This window comes from Patiria miniata, unplaced genomic scaffold (genome assembly GCF_015706575.1).
Source record: "Patiria miniata isolate m_02_andy unplaced genomic scaffold, ASM1570657v1 HiC_scaffold_6, whole genome shotgun sequence".
NCBI lineage: Eukaryota > Metazoa > Echinodermata > Asteroidea > Valvatida > Asterinidae > Patiria > Patiria miniata.
The window spans coordinates 17248234-17271257 of record NW_024037073.1 but is presented as its reverse complement, the minus strand read 5'-3'; the positions used below and the strand labels follow the sequence as shown (position 1 = coordinate 17271257).

Sequence of the window (23024 nt, the reverse complement as noted above, 5' to 3'; positions counted from 1 at the left end):
AGGGTCAGGTCTGCCGTCATGTCCAGGATCTTCTGAAGGAGTCAGCAACGGTTAACACTGTCAAAAGCAGCTGTAAGATCAACAAAGACAGCGCCGGTGATCTATTTTTTTCTTATGGAAGCAGTCCTTAATGTACTGAGTGAGATTTAGAAGCTCTCCTGTTGTAGATTTGCCGGGACGGAAGCCTGCCTGCCTGTTCCTGTATCAGTTGTTTCTCAATAAAGAGGCAAGAAGGTTGAGGAGGAAATATTCCAGCAACTTGAATGTGTGACTTTGGGACGATAAGTTTTGACATGCATTGGGTCTTTCCCGGGTTTTAGGAGGGCGATGACCTTCGACTTTTGCCACACTTTAGGTATTGTTTGTGTGGCGAGGCAGGTGTTGATGAGCTGGAGTAACCAATTTGAGGCGTTTGGTCCAAGATGTTTCAGTTCTTTGGTGAAAATGTTATCCAGTTTGGTTGATTTCCTGTTCTTTATTTATGCCATTCGCAAGTTCATTAGCAGAGAAGGATTTGATGAAGCCAATTAGGTCGATGGCGGGGTCTTTCTGGCGGAGCTTGGCTTTCGGTCGCTTATTAGGAGAACGTGGCACTTTACCATTTACATAGCAGTTGTTGTGGGCTATTTGGTTGGCGGTGATGTTACAATGCTGTTCACTTGGCTGAGCTTTTTTTTATATTATGCTCCAGGCTTGGAGGCCATATTGGCTTCTTGGCCATATTGGTGGTTACCACAAGGGTTTGCCACAATCTTTGAAGCTGTTCTGATATGGCTGTTATTAATTCCTCCCCAGATGAGATGGTATCGACAGCAAGAGAGTCATTTTCATACATGCATTTCTATATCCTGTAAAGTTCAGCACTACGGGATGCTAAGCCTGGGATGTAATCAGTGCGGCAGCCCCTAGGGATGTTCCTGCACCACCACATCAACAAACCGGTGTCATAGTTATCGGGGGTTGGATCAATGTCAGCTAGATGGTGTTTGAGCTCTTTGGTGAAGCCTTCACAGTTGGAAGTTGAAACAGCGGTGGAATGGAATTGTTGCGAAGAGACAGCAGCAGTCACTTTGATTCCAATATGGCGATATCAGGTCTTTGGAATGGGGTCAAGGACCATCTTGTTGCTAAGTGAGGCGATGTTGTGGCTCACAAGGGCTAGAGCAGGGTTGAAACTTTATCTCCAGCCTCCACTGTGGAAAAACTTCGACAGTTTCGCATTGTGCAGGCATGCAACTGTAAACTCACCAAAAAAGAGGAAATTCCTAAATTCAGAAGACTTTGTACAGTGATTTTCAATTTTGAATGGCAGAAATGAGAATAAAAAAAGAGGAAATCAGCTGATCTGAGGAAAAGTTACATGCCTGATTGTGAATAAGGCTCAGTTGACTTGCTTCCGCCAGCGATTCAAAAGCGTCGACGTCTGTGCTGGAATGATAGCCAATGATGCTGCTGTGGCTATTAAATCCCGATAATTATGCGTGGCTTTGGCTGTTTTGTGGATTGTGGCGGTGGCATTAGGATGGAAGACCTGGAGGTGCTTAAATCACCTCCGCTCTGAAGTGGCTCGCACCAAACGCACCATGAAGAAGTGGGGATTTTCCTCAACCGACAAACACCCTGTGTGAGTGCGGTACTGCAGAGGACACTTTACAACATTTCATATTTAAATGCCAGGCACTAAAGGGTTGGTCATATTTTGGCCCCAAGGGGGCAGATTTCCCCCCTTTCAACTTTTTCCGCGATACTCTTGAAAAGTTAGTTATTTCGCGGCCTGAGCTGTCCTGACTTTATAGCCTCGAGTCTTGCACATCTTTTGATACCAAAAACATAAAATTCGAACCACAGGTTGCTGCGCAGCGAAATATTTTCGGCGTTACCCTCCGTCAAAACTGAATTTCCCCATATACGTAGTGTACACATTTGAATTACCATACGTGCTTATGAATAATTAATTAGCCGTAATTCCAAAACCCTTTGACCCATAGTCATGAAATTTCTTGGGTTTGTTCATGTTAAGTTGTTCTATGCATGTACCGAGTTTCATAATTTTTCGTCACTCGATGGCCGAGGTCATGGGGGGGGGGGCGGAATCGGCGTGAGATGGTCAAAACAACCCGGCCCTTTTCGGGCAAAAGTGACATTTTCCCATGTTTTCTTCAGGAAAACCCATAAATACATTTATAATAACATTTATTATAATGGATAAACTCTCAACCAAATACAATATGTGCTCACTTGCCTCGAAAATATTTGCAAACCCTTCCGAAAGGCAAATTTTAGGTGAAAATGACCCATGAACTTTGACCTCAGGTCAAGGTCACTAAAGGTCAATGGAAAAAATGGCAACATCAATTTTCTTGTTCTCAGCACTCATAAGATTACATTTATAATGGTTGCCATAAATTAACATGAAATGCCAACGGAAGTACATTGGCCCCCCCCCCACTATATGTCCTCATAATCATTAAGTCACTTATATGCTTTAAAAAATGTTATTGAAGTAAGGAAGTGTAAGTAGAAACAGCAAAATAAATTAAAAAAACAAAACAAAATATACCAAAATTTGAGAACACGACAGATTTTAAAGATTTATGGACATTAGGCATATTTTCACGAAAAATCCAGCTTGGTAACCATCACTTTCGTATTCAGCAACCCAAAATTAGGTAACATAGCTATGTTACCTACTTCTACTCAAAAATGCCTCTTCATGTATCAATTTTGAAAATAACACCTAGTCTATCTGTGCTATATGGGCTGAGATATGCCAGAAACATGATTTTCCGGTATTAGCGGCGCTAATTTGCATATTCCTGCCACAGACACATGTGGTCATTTCCAGAATAGTTTTATTGTGATCTCTGACCTTGAAAACATGGGTTTAGACACCTAATTCATTCAATTATCTGCAATATTGGCTGAGATATAGTGAAAAATAGATTTTTCGGTAATGGCGGCACTAATTTGCATAAAAACAATACGTGGGACAATTTTTGAATTTTTTAACACATCAAATCGTTTTCTACGCATTTTTTCTGACCTAGAAACGTTGATTAGAAATTGATTTCCGAGGGTGCACGATACCCCCCTCTATCTCCCAACTAAGTCGATTTTTTTCTTACAGATTTGAAAAGGGCACAATCACAGCATTACTGCTCATTTAGTGGGGGGATGGGGGGGGGGGAGGGGGGATGAGGGGGAGGGGGTCGATGAGGGGCGAGGGGGGGGGGGTCGTGCCATATTTGCAACGGGGAGCGCTGATAAAATCCTACAATCATGTACACAATATTACTGTACCGTACAAACTAATGCCCCGGCTTTTTTTTAGGGGGGGGGGGGGCACCGTTCGCATGTGACGTCATTTGTTATTTACCCACTGACTTCAGTTTGTTCAACCCACACAGTTTGGAGTCCAAACGTCACGAGCCTGCCGCTTCCTTGAGGCCAACACAGGCGCGGATCCAGGGGAGGGGGTCCCCCAGCTGTGTCCCAAAACAAATTGCATACAAATTCCCCTCCCTCTGCTGTGACACCCCCCCAAAAATTACTGGTATAATGTCCGCCTTTTCAAAATACGGACGGAGGCAGCTTAGATAGGGGGTATTTTTGTGTACACCTTTTCCCCATACTGATACATTATCGGTTGATTTTTGATACATTATCGGTTGATACAGTATCCGTTCCGTGGTGATACATTATCGGATACAGTTATTTTGTAGTTACATTATCCGTCGACACGTGATACATTATCGGATACAAATTTTACTACACTATCAGTCAATTTTTGGTACATTATCGGTTAGTGATACAATATCGGTCAATTTGTGATACATTATCGGTTGGTGATACGTTATCCGTTGGTTACTACATTATCAGTTGTAACATAGGGACGTGTATGAATTGTTTTCCTTTTTGTGATCCGTGGACACAACTTTATGTTTAAAATTCCATAACTTGAAAAGTACATGAGTGATTTGGATGATTCTTATACTAAAAGAAAGCTTATGAATTGGTCTTACATATCCTATATTTTCAAAGTGCTACATGAAGAACCTTACTAAAACAGTTGTCCCAACATTTGGAATTCGTTTTTTTTAACCACCATGTATGTAAAAAATGCGACGAATTGATTGGAAAGAGGACCCATTGGCGTTTCATAATTTACATGATCTTTAAGTTATTTGAAAATAGAATATAATTTACACATCATCTGGGTTTCCTTTTTTATATACCCCCTGTACATGTACTGTACGATTGATCGATTACGCTAGACATCCACAATGGCGGATCTTGCACCGGGCACGCTGTATAACTGTAGTTGTATTCGCAGTGTTATTAGAAAGTTATACGGGGGAATGGCGAATGATAGAAGACTAATGGAGCAAATTTATTTTCATGACCGGTATAGGTGGCAAGTTTGGGGCCAGCTGAGGATAATTTTATCAGTTTGGTTTGAATTAGGAAAAAAAAACTTGCACAGGGTAAAGCGTGAGTATTGTTTTTAAAGCCAGAGTCCATCATTTGCAGCTGTCCAAAAAGTAACTGGTGTAATTATTGTTGAAAAACATACTTGGTTGAAAGATAGTAAGCCAAACGCCCTGTGAATTTATTATTTCCGGCAAGCTGTCATTTTGAAGAAATCAACGAAAGAAGGCCTTTCCAACGGTGCGTCTTAAGAAGGAAATTCAAATTAGTAGTTCGTTTTGTTATATTCGGCGAAGCGCGCGCAAGCATTGGCGCGACGCACACGGTACGCGCGCATCAGATCAGTGCGCGACATCGCGTAGCTCCAAGGCGGCTCAGTGAGAACGTATCTCGGACGCTGAATTCAAGCCCAATTTAAAACAGATTCAGCAACTTTTGATTTGAAATCGAGATCCTACAATGTTGTTTTTCTCGGAAAAAAATACAGTTGAAGCTGAACTGAAACTTCATCAGGTTAGTTGTTCAGCATCCTTCTTCAGATATTGAGCACTTTTGTTGCTTCAAACGAACAGAATGCACAAATTACAAATGATGGACTATACCTTTAAATTAAAATGAAAGCCGGTCCCGTTCTCCATATAGGTTGGGGATTTGTGTAATCAACCGCAGGATTGACCTTGTTATTTGTAAAGGTTGAGCACAGAATGCAAGCAAAGAACACTGCGTCAACGAAGCTTAAAAAATGGGGAAAATAGTCCAGACACAAGTTTATTATGAAGATCCAAGGATTTCACATGAGGTGCATGGTACCGGTACCCAATAGACAGCTTCGATTGGATGTTTCTAACCAAGATCTATGTAGCACTTAGTAAACAAGAAGTGAAATTTCGACTTCGGGCTTCATCAAGGGCGGATCCAGAACACAATGTTTTTTGGGGGGCGGGGGCCAAACCCAAAAAAATTGTGTTCCCAAAAAAAGTGGGTCAACAAAATTCCGGCGTGGGGTTCGGGTTTTTTTTGGGATTCTAGATTCTCTGTGGTGCGATCTGAGGCAATTTCTGACCACTTTAACCAATTTTTTTAAGGAAAACATGGAGGTGTAGGAGTGCCTGTCTTTATTTTATTGCGACGTCACTTTAAAAAACATAGCTAAATGTGTACCGTAGGTCACCGCAAATATATTTTCGCATATATATGTGTGAATTGTTTTCGTTTTGCTGAAATAACACTTTTTTTGTGATCCCGTGGACAGAACTTTGAAACGGTGTTTGTGTTCGAAATTTCGTAACTTGAAAAGTACATAAGTGACTTGTACAAAAAGAAAGCTTATTGATTGGGCTTTCATATCCTAGATTTTGAAAGTGCTACATACAGAATTTCTTAACAAAATATGTCCCGACATTTGGGTAACCTTGTTGTTTTACTCACCCGGTACTTCCCCGAATTCCAAGGGAATTAGTTGCATTCTGTGCCAATCTACGGGAACTCAATGTGGAGTAGCCCCCCACCATGGATGACAGGCATACAACTTCCAAGACTCAACTGGCGCTCGAGGACCCCGTCACCTCCAAGTCGCCCAGTAAGATTCCCCTCATTTTGGTGGGAATCTTCGCTGCTGCCACCATCGTCCTAATGATCACCACAAGTGAGTAGAACTCGAGTATTTTTGGGGGATGGGGTGTTTTGAATTTTTTTTTCAATATTTATAATTTAAAAAATATACATAAAATAAAAAATCTATATTTACAAAAAATATACAAATTAATCTTAAACCATTAATATATATAGATGATAATTTATCTAATAAGCAGTCGCATTTATTCCCCCGAGGTTGATTCTCACGGTGTGAGAACTACAATTAATTGTTTGAAATCCTTTATGAAGCACTCCCACCCTGTTTCTCAGATACAGAGACCGGCAGTTTACAGAAATTTACAAGGGGCCAATCCTTACTAAGCTCAGAAAGAAAACTGCTGAGCAAAGTCAGGTTACCAGCCATTTAGCCACACAGTGTATATATTGCTCGTTCTCATCAGATGGCTTTTGCTTATAGCACAAACATTTCCTAAGCAACATGGTCTGGTGACTACCCTTTGAACACGGTTGAAAAGATATGGTAAACTTCCAATCACGTTTTGCTTGGGTTTTTCGGATGCTATTTTGCTAATCAGACTTGAATGTTTGCATGGCCACGAGTATACGATTTGACATCAGCACCGGGTGTATTTTTTGTCAGTTGTGGTGGGGACCATTAACAGGACGTTTCGATCACGTGGGTATGTTCGCAGTGGCATAGCCGGGGTGGGCTGGGGGCATGCCCCCCCCCCCCCCCCCCACACACACACACAAATTTCCAGCGCAATCCCTAACACATTGTGCTGGAATTTACTACCTTACGGAGACATGAACACAATAGGGAACAAACGATTGTATACGTCTCCAGAAGAACATTTCTATAGATGAATACGTCTCCACAAGAATTTCACGAAATAGATATATGGATTTTACTCAAAAACTAGGAATTTCCAAGGTAGGTTGATCCGTCGCAAATGGAAGAGTTTTAGAAAAGGGATATTTAGTCCAAATTTCAGCCCAGGAAATTAATTCTGGTTAAAATAAGAGCATTTTGAAACTTCAATTTCAAACTCGAAAACTTTACTACACGAGAACAAAGAAATGTCTCCACAGGAATACAAATTCCAGAATGTGTGCATCTGGCTGGCCAGTGGGCCCAAAAAAATTTGGGCAAATTTTGTTGTGGATCTGCCCTTTGTGCTCCCATAACAAGCCGGTACCCCTGTGCCCCTTCCCCCCCCCCCCCAACTTGAAAAAAATCCTGGCTACGTCACTTGTACATCCATGTTTGTCTTCAGAAATTGACGAGTTTATTGACGTGTTTTTCAGTTGTTTTTGCACTGCAGAAGAACGACATTGCCGCCAAACTGGACGCACTGAAGGCGAATAAACCACCGGTGCCCGTGGATCCGGATCGGGCGGTCTGCACGACGAAGCAATGCTATGACTCCGGTAAGACAGAGATCTTAAGCCCATGCACTTTATCCGAATGACCAGGGCGTACCGGGGACAACATGACTGACGCCAGTTACAGGTCCTTTAAACTATCGCCACGAAGGAACAATCAGTTCAGAGACCGCAATGACACATTGTCGAAAAATTATGAACTAATGAACCATGCTTCCACATACGATGTATTTTACTGTGAGAAAACTTTCAAAATTCCGATATTTCGATCAGTATTAACTCGGGAATCAAAACTAAAAACGGATAGGCCAAAGGGCAAGATTTTGTTCTTTGTCTAATATCGTTTTCTCTTCATTGCTACAGCATATGCATACCTGAGTAGTATGAATCAGAGCAAGAATCCCTGTGATAATTTCTACGAGTACGCCTGCGGTGGCTGGGTCCAGCGCTACACCGAGCTGAACCGGACTAAATTCCTTACCGTCACTAAACTGAGAGACGAGTTGTCGCAAAGACTCAAAGGTATCTCATGCCACTTAACATAAGCTCATGTAAAGTACTCTCATCTTCCAATGTCGTTTCTTCTAATCATCTCAGATTCTTCTCCTGTGATTTTAGTGTGGGATATGTTGCCATCATCCTCTTCATCGCCCACGGTCATCGTCATTTTCATGGACTTTGTCACTGTCACCATTAGTGCCATCGTCAGCATATTAATCGTAGTCAAATTATCGCTGTAGTCGTCTTTGGCAAGTCATCGTCATTTTCGAAACTATCTTCGTCATCGTCGTCGCCATTTTTTTTCACCATTATCATGGCATTTTTTTCTATCATTGACATCGTCACCATCTTTTTTCATTGCCATATATATCTTAATCACTCCCACTGTCGGTTCTTTTTGTCACCGTCATTAATGTCGACATCAAGACTTGAGTGCGACAATGGCAGCACCGTCCAAACTTTGACCCCACAGTCGCCATGGAGACATCCTCATCGACAGTAGCGTCATCGGTGGATGTCGTCGCTGATCTAGTGTCGTCATTGTCATGATATTTTACTGATTGTTTGAGTACGCTGTTAAAGAATTTGTCATTAAAACTGCCATATTGGTCATTTCTTTGTCAGTTATATTTGAACGGAGTCCCGTTGCCGGCGAACCCTCGTCGTATCACATCATAAGGAACGACTACCAGTCTTGCGAAGATCTGGGTAAGTTGTCTCATCTACCAAGCAAAGGACACAATCTATGGATTAGCAGTTTGGATCTAAATTTAGGACACGACTCACAGGCACGTTAAATATCTTTCTTTTAAAATTATCAGAGTGCATTTGCTTGACAACATTTTACTAACAGAAGACCAATGACAATTTCTATTAATGTCCGTGCAAGGCTCTACTCACAGAAAGATTTTGTTGCGATTGTCGTTAGCCTTTGATATTTGTGCGCATCGTGCAGCAGTGCAATTGAACTATCTATAGTTTATTTAAAGATTATGTTTCTTATTCATTTTGAGACTTCAACATTATCCAACAGACACCATCAACGAGTTGGGAGCCAAACCTCTGACGGATGTGCTGAATTCGCTGGGCGGCTGGCCGGTGCTGGGGTCTACCCCTGCCGGCGGTAACTGGAACGCCACCGAATTCGACTTCGAGAAGCTCTGGGCCGCCCTCAGGGGCATGTACAACGTGCAGTTGATCGTGAGAACGGACATCTGGCCCGATGTTAACAACATGACCAAGTACAAGTTGTTTGTAAGCTCTTAAGGATACACATTCTTACAAATTCTGGTGAAGTTCGATTAGGCCTACAGGTAAAGATGAAAAAGAACTTGTTCAATCATAGGTCCTTCAAGAATCTGGTATTGTTTTGACCCGGACAGTGTCAGGTCAAATATGACCCGGATTCCGGATCAAATATATTTTTAGAGTGGATTGGGGTCGGGCCGCAAATGTAGGGTCCTTCTGAAGAAGTGGCAGAAGTCTTTTCTCTTTATTATTATTTTTTTTATGTTATTTCTTTCTGGTAATGAAACCAAGGATTCCTCAAAAGTACCATAAGCACTGTAGCTTGAAAGCCTGAAGAAACCTGTAGAGAGAAGACAATGAGAAGAAATTACAGTTTTAGAGGTGGGAGGAAAAGCCCAGAGGAATATTCTGAGGAAAACCCACGGAATCAGGTAGGGACTAAAAACCCGATCCATATTGACCCGGGTTCGAATCCCGCCCGCGGTGGAAGGCGAGGAAAGTACCACTACGCCAACATGACTTCCCTGACTCTGTGTAGGATGGGTTACAGCTTATGGTTTTTAAAGAACTGATGACGCTGTCAATAAGGCAAAATGGGTCACCCTACCCTTGCTGTTATGTAACGTTATTTTTGTTGTAACGTTATTTGCAATATCGGGTCTTTTTTTCATCAGGCGGACGATCCTGACTTCATGGTACCAAAGGTCGACATCGAGAAGAAGTACATGCGGGGTGTGAAGACCGTGGTAAGGAAGAGCTCGTGGTTTGCTATGACGTGCTTTTATCGGAGAGATTCCATTCACACAATGAAAACGCGAATCAATATCAGCTCAGATTGCTTCAGATAGTGCGGTGACTTTTAGTTGTATCGTTCAAATAGAAATGAAGCAGTCTTTCCATTAGCACGTAATATTAGGCGTATCTATATACGTGTGACGGTTATAAAAAGACACGCCCGTTATTTTTTGGTTCAACCTTATTTACATGTAAATTGAAATTAACCTAGCGCCCCCAACGTCTGATATCGGGCGCTAGCTCATTCGTTATTTCCTGAAGACCCGAAGTAACACTTCTTCATGTAAATCTTGTCTTCACATATACAGGTAATTATTACTATCTATTTATTTTTGTTCTTAATCTTTACATCAATAACCTTAGATGACATCACAATTCCTCGACTACCCATTTCTGTTTGTATTTCCTTATTCTTGTATGTAATGGTATTTTTAACTAAGATTTATTCGTGAAACGTTGAAATTCAAGATGGCCGACCCCGCGAAAGTTTTGGCGGGAAAACGTAACTATTGTTTAATCATTTGAATGAATCATTATTATTTCATGAACTGAAAATAATTCGAATTCATCTTGCTTTAATCTTTCTGATTAATTGTAGCCATTTTGTAAATATATTTTGATTATTCGTTATTTCCCGAAGACCTGAAGTAACATCACTTCATGTCAATATTGTCTTCACATAATACAGATACGGAATAAATTCGCTGCTGCATATACCACAACTCAAGAGCTTCCGATCCCTAATTTCAAGAGTGTCACATACGCATCGGACACAATGCAGACTGAAAATACGCTTACAGAAAACTGGCTAAATAACAATGTGTTTCGTTCTTTTAGATTATTGTTTCACGTTTCTTTTAGATTATTGTTTCACCGGCAGTTAGTTTTGTCTACCAACCACAAGTTTTGCGTCTTCACCATTTATGATACTGCATATTTATGATCATGACATTCATTTGTTTTCTCCAGATTGACGAACCAGACTATTCTGAGGGTTTTGCGGTGAAGATTCTTTTGGATGAGAATTATGCGAAGGTAGGCGGTTCTTCTTTTCCCCCTGCCAGCACGTTGAACTCTTACACATTCAAAAATTATCATGGTGGATGAAAAGGCATGTATACATAAAATGAAATCAACGCACATGGCATCATTTTTGGGGCAAGTTAATTCAAATTCCGTATGGCATGGCCAACATGCTTGGAGGTCTTTGACAGTAGGCATCCGTCAATCCCGGGGGATTATGGGGTTCTGCCCTGCATGTCTGGTTGGTGAACAGCGTCTGCTGTGGCTGTATAGTCCAGTGCGGGAATGACAGTCCCGGCCACAGTGAGCGCAGAGGAACACTGAGGTGGGTCTGTCTGCTGGTCGCTGTGCCTTTCTATGTTGTCTTTTCTCCTCCGCCTGCCGCGTCACCTCACTCTCGAGCTGCTGGATCCCCTTGTTCACTTTGTGCCTCCAGGCGCATCTATCTGCAGCTACTGTCGCCCAGGTGTTGGTATTGATGGCGAGTGCCTTAAGGTCACGTTTGCAGGTGTCCTTAAAGCGCAACAGGGGTCGCCCAGCATGCCTCTTGCCCGATGCCAGCTCTCCGTAGAGAAGGTCTTTTGGGATGCGGCCGTCCTCCATTCGTACGACGTGTCCCAGCCAGCGCAGGCGTCTCTGTTTCAGGAGAGTGAGCATGGAGGAGACTCCTGCTCTCTCAAGCACCGCCCTGTTGGTGATATGGTCTCTCCATGAGATGCTTAAGATGCGCCTCAGGCAGCGCATGTGGAAGGCACTGAGCCGTCTTTCCTGACGAGAGCGCAGGGTCTTTGACAAGCACATTGATATAGTGTAATACGAGGGCATTACCTCAAACTTGCCACGCCTGCGTCCCGTCATCGTCGCAATACTCAGTGTAAAGTGCACGGTGAAGTTGTGCCCGATTGTGTTTTGGGCCCTCCATATATTCTCATGATTTTATACAATTATGTTTTTTTCACCGACATTTTTGTTTCAGGAGAGGAAAGCGTACCTCCAGTACCTGATCGACATTGCCGTGGCTCTGGGGGCAGACGAGACAGTAGCGAAGGAGGATATGACGAACCTCATCGAGTTCGAGTCGTATATGGCTAATGTAAGACATTCGTAGAAATTCGTCAAAGATTCTTTCCTTGTCGATGTTTTTTTTAAAGGGCAATTGAATTTGAAACTTTGTTTTATTCATTTCGAAATGCACCCGTATCCAATTTACACATTTTGCAGCCTTTGTTACTTTTAAGGGTGTGGTATGATTTATTTTAAGTATGAAAATGATATCTACGTAGATGTTAAATATATGATAGGTTAAGAAAGTACACAATTTTAAAATGATCGTTTTTCATTTTTTTTCTACAGTTGACTGTGTTGCATCCAGATGATGGTCCCATTGAAAACACTCTCAAGGAAATTGGAATGGATGTGGTAAAGATTTGACATTATTGCTTAGAGAGTTGGTCTCTTTTCCAGGCTTTCTGTTTTTGTTGACGGCCTTTCAACACAAATAGACATTTCATACAAATATCATGATATGAGTCGTGTTTAGGGCCTAGACGTAACAAGTTTAATTCTCATATAATTTGAGTTTCGAGACAGTTAAATAATGGTCAGATTCAATACGCAAGGTTTAGCTAATTACTGTGCACTCCATTTTTTCCCTTGTATATGAACCTGAACACAACTTGTTAAAACTAATAATTATTTATCATCACATTTGCACATTAGACCCAAATTATCATCCGGTTTGCTAAGTCTATAATTATTTACTTCCAAGATCGACTGGACACGTTTCTATCAACTAATGTTGCCGGCAAGTGTTGACCCAGGAGTTACAGACGACGAGCCCATCGTCAACTACAAGCCAGACTACATCGGCAACGTCACCATGTGGCTTGAAGACCAAGACAACAGGTGGGTAAAAGAATTGTCAAACGACAATCCTGACCTAGAGTTCACGGGAAGAATCAGTTTAAAGAACTTTGAAAGTATTTCTGACACTTGAATGCCTTGCCATCAACATAAAATCCCCCTACCATCATTGTTTTGCTGAATGTTGATTGCCGGGCTATTAAAAGGGACTAGCAGTAAGTCGTAGCAGCCGCAGTCGATATTGTATGTAGATATTTTGGGCGGGCTTTGTTATAGAAAAGCAAAAAGCTTTTGTCCTGTGAGGCTAAAATATTCTGTGTTAACCAGTCCTGCATATTTCTTGTATTTGGAGACTCATCACTCCCCATAGTACTTCTTTCCTGATCAGGGTCAAGGCCAACTACATGATCTGGCGTCTGGTGAGTCGGATGGTCCCCTTCATGAGCGAGACTTTCCTCGCCATCCGGCAGAAGTACCAAGAGGCAGTGGACATCACGTCGACTCCCACGGCTCGCTGGAAGACATGCGCCAACAACGCCAATGAGCAGTACGAGTTTATCAGTGGTAGGATGTACGTGGATGACCACTTCCCTGAGGATGCTAAACAGAAGGTATGGGGCAGCATGCAAAGAGCAAATTCAGGCGAGGAGCATTAGTCAACTAGTGGTTGATTTGTGACGTAATCTTTGCCTGCGCACTAATAACGCGCGTGGCTATTGGTAACCAGCGATGCAACCGTGCCCCTGGTAGTCCACCATCTTTCGTTCGAGCAAAGTTAGTCGAACTATGGTTAACCACGGATCTTCTGTGTAGAGGATCCGTGGGTTAACCATAGTCATCCCCGAACTTGCCCCACGACTGCAATGCACAAGTACCCCCTCAACGTTTACAAAAGGAGAGTTTTTGGAGAACACCGGGAGGGACACCGGGTTATTTCTGACGACGCGTGACGCTCCGCGCGAAGACGCTTCGGGTTTGTGCACAGCCCATAGAGCTCTATGGCACAGCCTCATTCAGAATATAATTCAGAGTCCCACTCGAGTGAATTTTTGTTTTAATCACTCGGGGGCAACACTGAGTATATTGTTTGTAAAATACATATTCACAGAGAGAAAAAAAACATATTCCGAATACAAATCTTTGTAAATATCTAGAATTGAATAAACAAATGTTGAAAGAAGAAATTGTAGACGAATTCCAAAAAGAATATAATACAAAAAGATATTTGTGTGAATTTTTTTCCCCGTAGACGCTTGCAATGATCCGCGATTTGCAGACGGCGTTCAAGTCCATGCTGAAAACAAATGACTGGCTGCAGGAGGCAGACAAGGGCGTGGCCGCTGAAAAGGTAAGGTCAAAGGTCATGAAGGTGACATTTCGAAGGTCAAAGGGTCGTTATGAAGAGCAAAGCTTAGCAACATTGTTTGTATTACATTTCTAAAATGACACGCCTCGTGCGAAATGAGTTTCACACCGTAAGATCCGTGTGAGTCATACCACAAACTGGTATCCGTGCTTAGAAATGTTGGGAGAAGTCCTGTCTCCTAGGAGATGTGGTCAAGTTGTGAAAAGAAGAAGAAATACCAAACCCAATGTTTCGGTCATTGTGGTCCGAGTTCATCTGCAGATCCAGAACACATTTTTTTTTTGGGGGGGGGTGCCAAAAAAATGTTGGTCCCCCAAAACGACGTCACTTAAGCAAAACAATTGGGTTCATTGGGGGTGGGGCTTGCCCCCCCCCCCTGGATCCGCCCTTGTCCGAGGTCACTTTGCCAAAAATATCTCGGAACCTGTGAATTTTCAAACGAATCTACCCTGCAAAGCCCCAAATCGCTTTGATGGTTGGAAGGTTTTTCGTTACTCTGGACTCGGTCACCAATTGATTCATGTGCTTTGTGTGACCACGTATAACAGGTGTAAATCAGGCCCTGTTTACTGGCTTTATTTGGGGTTTTTTTTATTAAAAGATATTATTTTATGAACACGGAAAGTAGCCATTTTCAATGATATTTGTTGTTGTTATTATCCCCATAGGCAGATGCTATGGACATCGCAATTGGTTACCCAGAATGGATCAAAGACAACGCCAAGCTAGATGCGAAGTATGCCGATGTAAGTAGCAAACAAGAACGTGTGTAGTTTTAGATGACGATAATGTTAAATTCCACCCAGGTGTATGCTCGGCTGCCAGGGTAACCGGGATGCCGTCCTGTATGTATTTGCAAAATATAAACGAACTTTGGAGTTATGTGGATTAAGTTTTTTCCCAAAGTTCGTTTTTACGATATATATTTTTCCAAGTTCGTTTTTACGAGATATATTTTTTCCAAGTTCGTTTTTACGAGATATATTTTTTCCTTTGTGTACACACTCTTTCGCCTGAAACCTCCGAAAGCTTCATAATTTGGATTGTTAACTTATACCATTTCAAAGGTCTTGTTGAAAGGAAACGAACCTATTGTCTTACCGTTCCCGAGAAAAGACGGGGAAAAACGGTTGTTTACATCGGACGCGATGGATTACACATACGTATTTCCTGTCGTTTCCAATACACGATACACATTGTGTGTCACATAAATTACTCACAGCACCAATACACAATTATGTTGTCTCTTACACTGCTAGAGTCACAACTAGTATAGCACTGAACAGCTCGATTTTTCGGAGACAAAATTGTGACCCCCGAAATTCGTTCTCGCATGGTTCTCGCAATAATAACACAAAAATGCCCAGTTTTTAAAAGGTGGTTTTGTGGACGTTTATATTACTTTATTTAAATGCTCTTTCCATTAAATATAATTTCGTTTAAAACGCGTTTGTAGCCCAATCGGGCACATTAAAGTCCGTAATCTCACGCATTCCAATATGTGCGTAGATCGCATTCTGGCACTGTAAAAATCACGGAGAACTGGGAGGTCCTCTTTTAGCCAAAACGGAAAGATGACTGGTATGCAATTGTCTCTTTCTCTGCCCAAAGCTGACTGCCAAGGACGACGAGTATTTCCAGAATAGCCTGAGCTACCGCGAGTGGCTATCCCAGGGTAGATTGGCGCTCTTACGTGAAGACGTGAACGAAGATGACTCGCTGTGAGTAGGTTTGGAATGGTTGGATATTAGGTACATGAATACGTTTCCAGTTGCATGATCTTAATTTCGTCCTTTTTCACTACGATAGTAACCTATATGTAGCTGTTTAAAGAACCAGCGGTCTTCCGCATTTGCACAGTTTACCTTATGCGTTCAGTGCATTAATGAACAACTGTAAATATAATCTATTTGTTTGTTTGTTCGTTGGGGTGTTGGGGTGTTTGTTTGTTTGTTAGTTGGGGTGTTGGGGTGTTTGTTTTTTTTGTTGGGGTGTTTGTTTGTTTCACGAGAACAAAAATGCTTTATGTCCTTTGTATGAAATACTTAAACAAAATTAATACATGTAATTCGATTATTTCCAGAGTTAACACTCTGTACATGTTTACATTATGAATTCTGTTCTGCTTCTATAGGTGGTCTTTCAATGGGCCGGCCGTCGTCAATGCTTTCTACCATCCATACACAAATGGAATGTGTAAGCTATCGTTGCCTTTCTTTAATACAACCTTCGAATACAGAAGACCAATCTACATCTGCCACAAATGCTATCCATCGTCACGGAAGGCTATCAGACCAAAAAAAAAACACACACGCACAAGCTAACCACCATTGCACTAACACTGCGGATGTTTACACCATCTTCAAAGTAATAGATTTAGCTTGAGAATACCGTTTGTTTCATTGAGATTGCTTTTCTAAATCCAAAGATATGTTTGAATAACGGCAAAGCCAAGAAACCCATTTTGTGCCACTTTCTGTGAAGCAGTTAAATTCAGGGGTTTCGCTTTTTGTGACTCGCCCTGTATATCCTACCAATAGACACCACCGTCCACCCTCCCATTGATCAAACAATCACGAACCCGCGACCGACATAATGCGTGTAATGTTCTCAATTTTTCTATAGTGTTCCCTGCGGCCATTCTCCAACCGCCTTTCTACCACAAGGATCTGCCGTGGTAAGTAACAATCACTACAATCTTCTGAATTCCATATTAGTTGTTTCCATTAAGCCTTTTCAGATTGTTTTCCCATTAAAAATTGAAGTGAACAAGTGAAAGTGTTAGAACCATAGCAATTATTCTAGTTAGCTTGAAGTTTGTCAAATACCGTCGGGTTTCTCTTCTCATTAAACTAATTACCCAGTTTTCTTTATTGTATTTCAGGTACTCCAATTATGGTGGAATCGGTGTCATCATCGGGCACGAGATAACCCACGGTTTTGACAACATAGGTAAATTAACTTCAGGTCAACTCGGTCCGTGACCGACTCGGTCCGTGACCGACTCGGTCCGTGACCGACTCGGTCCGTGACCGACTCGGTCCGTGACCGACTCGGTCCGTGACCGACTCGGTCCGTGACCGACTCGGTCCGTGACCGACTCGGTCCGTGACCGACTCGGTCCGTGACCGACTCGGTCCGTGACCGACTCGGTCCGTGACCGACTCGGTCCGTGACCGACTCGGTCCGTGACCGACTCGGTCCGTGACCGACTCGGTCCGTGACCGACTCGGTCCGTGACCGACTCGGTCCGTGACCGACTCGGTCCGTGACCGACTCGGTCCGTGACCGACTCGGTCCGTGACCGACTCGGTCCGTGACCGACTCGGTCCGTGACCGACTCGGTCCGTCATTAATCTGTAATCATTACAGGTTAGGCCTGGAAAGTCATTGTATGATACCTTTTGATAAATCTGAAATAATTTTCAGAAAGAGGTCTGTATTTTAAACCATAAAGAGACTATTTCCGAGTCGTGCAAAGGTTACTTTATACTAGATATTGAGGTCCCTGTCGTGCACTAAAAAGGTCCGTTCAGTGTGGTTAAGTTTCAGGTTCTTGTATAGGAAACTTTGTTATATTTGATTTTAGATTTTGCTTTTGTTAAAACTAATAACTTTGATGAGAATACTATTGACTAAATGACGTTACACTTCATTTAAAAGGGGAGCATTTCGTATTTGTAAGTATTTTTGCTCATCGATTGATGGAAGACAATTTCCAATATGAATAGTTCCAATTCCAATATCTTGGTCTTTTTTTTTCTCAAAGGGAGACACTTCGACAAAGACGGCAACTATAGAGTCTGGTGGAGTCAAGCGTCCATCGGCAATTTCACGGAGAGGGCGCAGTGTATCATCGACCAGTACTCTGGCTTCGTCATGCCGCAAAACAACAGAAACGTTCGTTTCAGTTTTAGCCATTCCTTGAGTTATGCATGGCGGCCGCACTGTTAATATATAGCGCATTATATGGTGGCGAATCCTTTTTGTCAATATCTTTATGTTTTCTATAAAAGCACAGAAGGGAAATGGCAGGTTGACCGTTCGAATCATTGTAAATTTACACAAGTTGAGGGTGACTGTAAGGTCAGAGCCAAATTCTGCTAAATGCACATCAGAACTCTGTCAGATTTATCAACAACCTGCCATATTTCCTAGAATTACTCGAAATACACTGTAAACACTTAAAATCACATGCAGATTGGTAATATATTGCCTTAATTAAGATTCAAATTACATAATAAACAATCTAGTCACATAAAGATGTCGTGAAATTATTGGTAAACATTTTGGGCAAAACGCGGATCCGGCCACGACAAAGTCCGTTTCCCAGTGAACCTCAGTACCTAGACCAGCCAACCTGTCCCTTTATGCAAGGGTTTGTTTGAAAGGATTGAAGTTTTTTTCATGCAAATGTACACTTTTTTGTTCAAATTTGCTGTTTTTCTGTGAAATAACCATTTTTTGCAGAATTCTGCCAGAAATCTGCCAAAAAAATCCATTCTGTCAAATTTTCTGTCAAACTGGTTTTTTTAACAAAAAATCTGTCAAAGTTAGCCGAAAATCGGCTAAAACGGTCACCCTGCACAAGTTCTCCGTAACATATTTTGTTTAATTTTTACAGCTGAACGGAGAGCAGACGCAGGGTGAAAACATTGCTGACAACGGAGGCCTGAGAGAGGCTTACAAGGTAGCCTCAGCATGCATATCATAACTTAAAATCATGTACATAAAATTGCAACTGTATTTTATTTCAGAAGTCATTTTGATTTATCAAGGAAAGTTTGTTTTTCGCCCAATCGGCTGATTGCATCTCGGTCACCAATATTAGGGCACAGATTATTTTCTGGAATTTTTGCGGGATTTTTGTCGAGATGAATCTTTAAAAGTTGCAAAAACATACGCCCTCCTTAAATATCGTCACATTAATGTATGGTACAATATATATTTCTCCCCCCCCCCAAAAAAAATACCCTCCTCTTGCATGCAGGCCTACATGGACAACATACCCGAGCAACCTCGTCTCCCCGGCATTGACTTCACCGAAGAGCAGATGTTCTTCCTGTCATATTCCCAGGTAACAATGAAAACTGAGCCATTTAGCCCCGCCTACCGCACACGTGCGCATGCCTTATGTCATGCTGGGCGTGTCATATGCAAATGCATGCAGTATGGGACATTTCTCGGACAATCACGGTTGTGATTGGTCAATACACCTGGAGGTGGGGCTTAGTAGATCGGAATGATATCAACTCAACCCGCTTTGATAAATCGAAAAAGCGGAGTTTCTTGTTCATTCCATTATTTTGGTAATTTTCACCTAATTCAGAAACCAATTCACCCTCCAATTTACAGACCTGTCTCTTCAAACATAATTTGAAGCTTTGTAACGTCATGAACTTAGCACTCTCCTGAAGACGGTCAGAGCATACTGACCGGAACGTCGAGTTTATACCTCTGGTTCCTTTCATTATTTAGTATCTCCACCATGCAAAGCCTCAAATCTTACTGAACTTAAAATGATTTATTGTCTCACTCCAAAAGGTTTCATGTAAGATTTGACAAGGACCTTATCCTTCGCAAATCCTTCTTACGTATAACAAAAGTTTGAATAATTGTCATCGTGCAACTCTGTTTAGCCATTTTCATGAAACACATTAATTATTTTTGGTGCAATCAAGATTTGGTGCAGTGTGTTCACACCAGAGGGAGCGGATGACTACATCGAAACTAATGTGCACAGTCCTGGCCGATACAGGTATGTTAGGTATTTTCGATGCAGCAGCATCAGCAGCAGCAACAGCAGCTGCAACAGCAGCAGCAGCAACAGCAGCAGCAACAGCAGCAACCACAGCAGCAGCAGCAGCAGCAGCAGCAGCAGCAGCAACAACAGCAGCAGCAGCAACAGCAGCAGCAACAGCAGCAACCACAGCAGCAGCAGCAACAGCAGCAACCACAGCAGCAGCAGCAACAGCAGCAAGAGCAGCAAGAGCAGCAGCAGCAGCAGCATGCAGTTTCAGTTTGTGGAAGCAGCAGTTTGTGGCAGCAGCCGTTTGTGGCAGCAGCAGTTTGCGCGCAAGAACGACGTGATAGCACTATAGTTACCAAAATGAAAAAAGGAGCTATAACTTTTTTTTCAAAATTTACCAATTCTAGAGCTTTAATCAACCGTAATCAATCATTTCTACAAAAATACATTTTCAAAAATGATAACTCCGTCTCGCCTTATCCTTCTCGTTCGCACAGAACCATCGGTGCGCTTCAGAACAACGAGGCGTTCAGCGCTGCGTTCAACTGTCCGTCTGGAAGCTACATGAACCCGGACGTCAAATGCAAAGTCTGGTAGCCTAGTACTTTCTCCAAGAATTCATCTTATGCTTTAGCGGCTATCTTAGAGGGCGTAATTTGTCAAAACAATGAATGCACAAAAGGTTCGTTCATGCAAATTGCTGCAGCAAAACAAAGCCATTGCCCTCTGCTACGCAAAAGGTCTATCGTGGTAAAGTGTTCATCGTATCATAATATTCTATTCTCCATTTGCAAAACATCAAAATTGAAGAGCAAATTACAACTTAACTGTGACCATATTCTTGATTGGGGTTGAAACTTTAATTTTTATTTTCCGGTTAATTTACTGGTAACCGTGTTCATAACACGAACAGTGTGGACGGAACAAAGTACTTCTAGAAATGTACTTCTGTCAAGTTGTTTTTATTTAATTTAAGGCATAGGGCTAATAGTATCATTTGCATTTATCCCTTTTACCCAGTAAATGGCGTCTTTAAAACATCTTCCGAAGGTTAAAAATGAGTTAGATTTGTCGCTGTCATCATTTTCTAATGATAAAGATTTTTATGTTTTGATTTTGTTTTATATATATTGAATTTTGTATTCCTCCTGATAATTGCTGTCTTTGTATAAAATTGAAAAATAGATAATAGTCATGTCTACATATCAAAGAGAAGATACAACATTTGCAAACATAAAAAAACCCGAAATGGTCAAATTATCACGAAATACCTGACTGGATTGTTAGGGAATGACAGTCTAAAGCATCCTGCAAAGTTGTGGCTCCTGGTGTGCTGACATTTTTAAGAAAAACTGTAATTTTCCAACACTGGTCGGCCGACCAGCGCTGGAGAACTTACTCGCTTTTTTTTCAAAAAGAGCTCATAAGTTTTCATATTTAGTTCGTATGCGTTTTCTTTGCAATTGATTACACTCCTGTGAAGAAGTACACTCCTGCTAGACTGATTTTCTGATTTAACAATTCCCCAAAGTCTATAAATTGCTCCGTTTCATCTTAAGTGGGGTCAGGGAGCCCGACTTCAAGAATATGATTGGTTTTCTTGGTTTTTCCAGCATCTACGCACCCAAAACGTGAAATGGTCAGTGTAACAATATTTCCTATAACATTTTAATCCTCCAAATCCATTTATTTCTGAAAATTGCAGCAAAAGCAAATGTTGTACATTCCCTTTAAGTAGCATTAGAAGGATTAGTTTTAGTTGGGTAAGCGGGCTAATTATGGTTTATGCGAACTTTCGTTTTACATGTAATGGCAGGGCAGTTTTTAAGGTGTTGGACGTACAGTTTGGGCAATAGAGCCTGAAAGTGAATCACCTCTGTTGGCGCGCTTCCGGACCCTTGAACAGGAAAATTAACGCGCACAAATTCAAACATTGTTTTTAGTACATTGATTTCTTAAGAAAATCGCCCCCCCCCCAAAAAAAAGGCCTTTGTAAAATTGTTAGTAGCATACCAATTTGTGGAAAATGATAAATTGCCTGACGTGAAAGAGAAATGTCGTGCCAAAAATTGACCTTTCACTTCCGAAAGCTAAAGTAAATGCGAACTGTAGTGCAAATCGGTGTACTCGTACAGTACATCGGATGAAATTTTTGTGGCGGTCATTTGATAAAAGCGTTAAGTTAAATAGAAGACCAAAATGTCTTTTAGGGTTTACAATATTGTTAAATAAACTTGAAGGACTCATTAGCATTTTACTAATAACAAATCTAAAGTGATCGCTGCTATAAGGACTGCATGTCCAGCCAGCCCGACTAAATCTAAAATTCATAATAGCTCAATCTTGGTGTCGTTATACATTCTCGTTCTCACGCGATTACGCGATGTGAAAACAAACGTGCACGAACAAGGAGACCTAGGAACGAAAATGCCGGATATGAAAGGTTGTAAATGAAATTCGTTTTTACCCATCTCCAAGCGGTTTTTATTTTTCATTTTTTGTTATTAAGAATGTCAAGATAAAATTCCCAAATAAAAGTTTCTCATTGTGGTTACAGTCAGAAATCATTCTGTCAAAAATGTGTAGCAAGAGAAAGGGCAACCCCGTGTAAAATGACCATAGACGGGCCGAGAGATGGTTCCGGAAGTAGTGAGCCAAGTGACCTTTAACCTTTGACTTTCGGGCTCTATTCAACGCTGTGCATAATACAAGTTATAATTATAAAATTCGATTTATTCTAATTCCGATAATATGTATCAGTTAGTTACTAGTTTAATTTAATGATTTTAAACAAGACATTCATCCATTTTTTAAAAAATATTTTGCTGTAGTATAAAATGGGCTCAAAGCATCATATGGTGTCGGGCGTAGTCGACAAATTGATTTTTCAGTTTAATTAATAATAATTTGGCTAAAAGTAACAGCTGAGCTGTCGAACATTGTTAGAAATAAACTTTATTTTTGCAAGATACAAATAATAAGCTTCAAAAAGTTTTGGCATTTAGGTCGCTACCCCACACACCATCGAACATGTCAACATGACAGTATTTCCCCACATGTGCTTAGTCT

The 23024-nt window shown here is 41.5% G+C and overlaps 1 protein-coding gene across 1 annotated transcript; it reads left to right on the top strand.

Moving 5' to 3' along the window:
- Positions 1-5885: 5885 nt before the first annotated feature.
- On the top strand, positions 5886-21212 carry LOC119743510 (membrane metallo-endopeptidase-like 1). The gene is made up of 22 exons (XM_038219931.1): positions 5886-6073; positions 7333-7455; positions 7774-7932; positions 8536-8619; positions 8945-9165; positions 9834-9905; positions 10924-10989; positions 11954-12070; positions 12331-12396; positions 12746-12882; positions 13229-13451; positions 14090-14188; positions 14875-14952; positions 15818-15927; positions 16341-16402; positions 16832-16883; positions 17091-17158; positions 17976-18106; positions 18831-18896; positions 19197-19283; positions 19888-19964; positions 20453-21212. Exons 1-22 carry the CDS (start codon positions 5938-5940, stop codon positions 20550-20552), a joined length of 2334 nt encoding a protein of 777 aa, XP_038075859.1. The 5' UTR covers positions 5886-5937; the 3' UTR covers positions 20553-21212.
- Positions 21213-23024: the final 1812 nt, after the last annotated feature.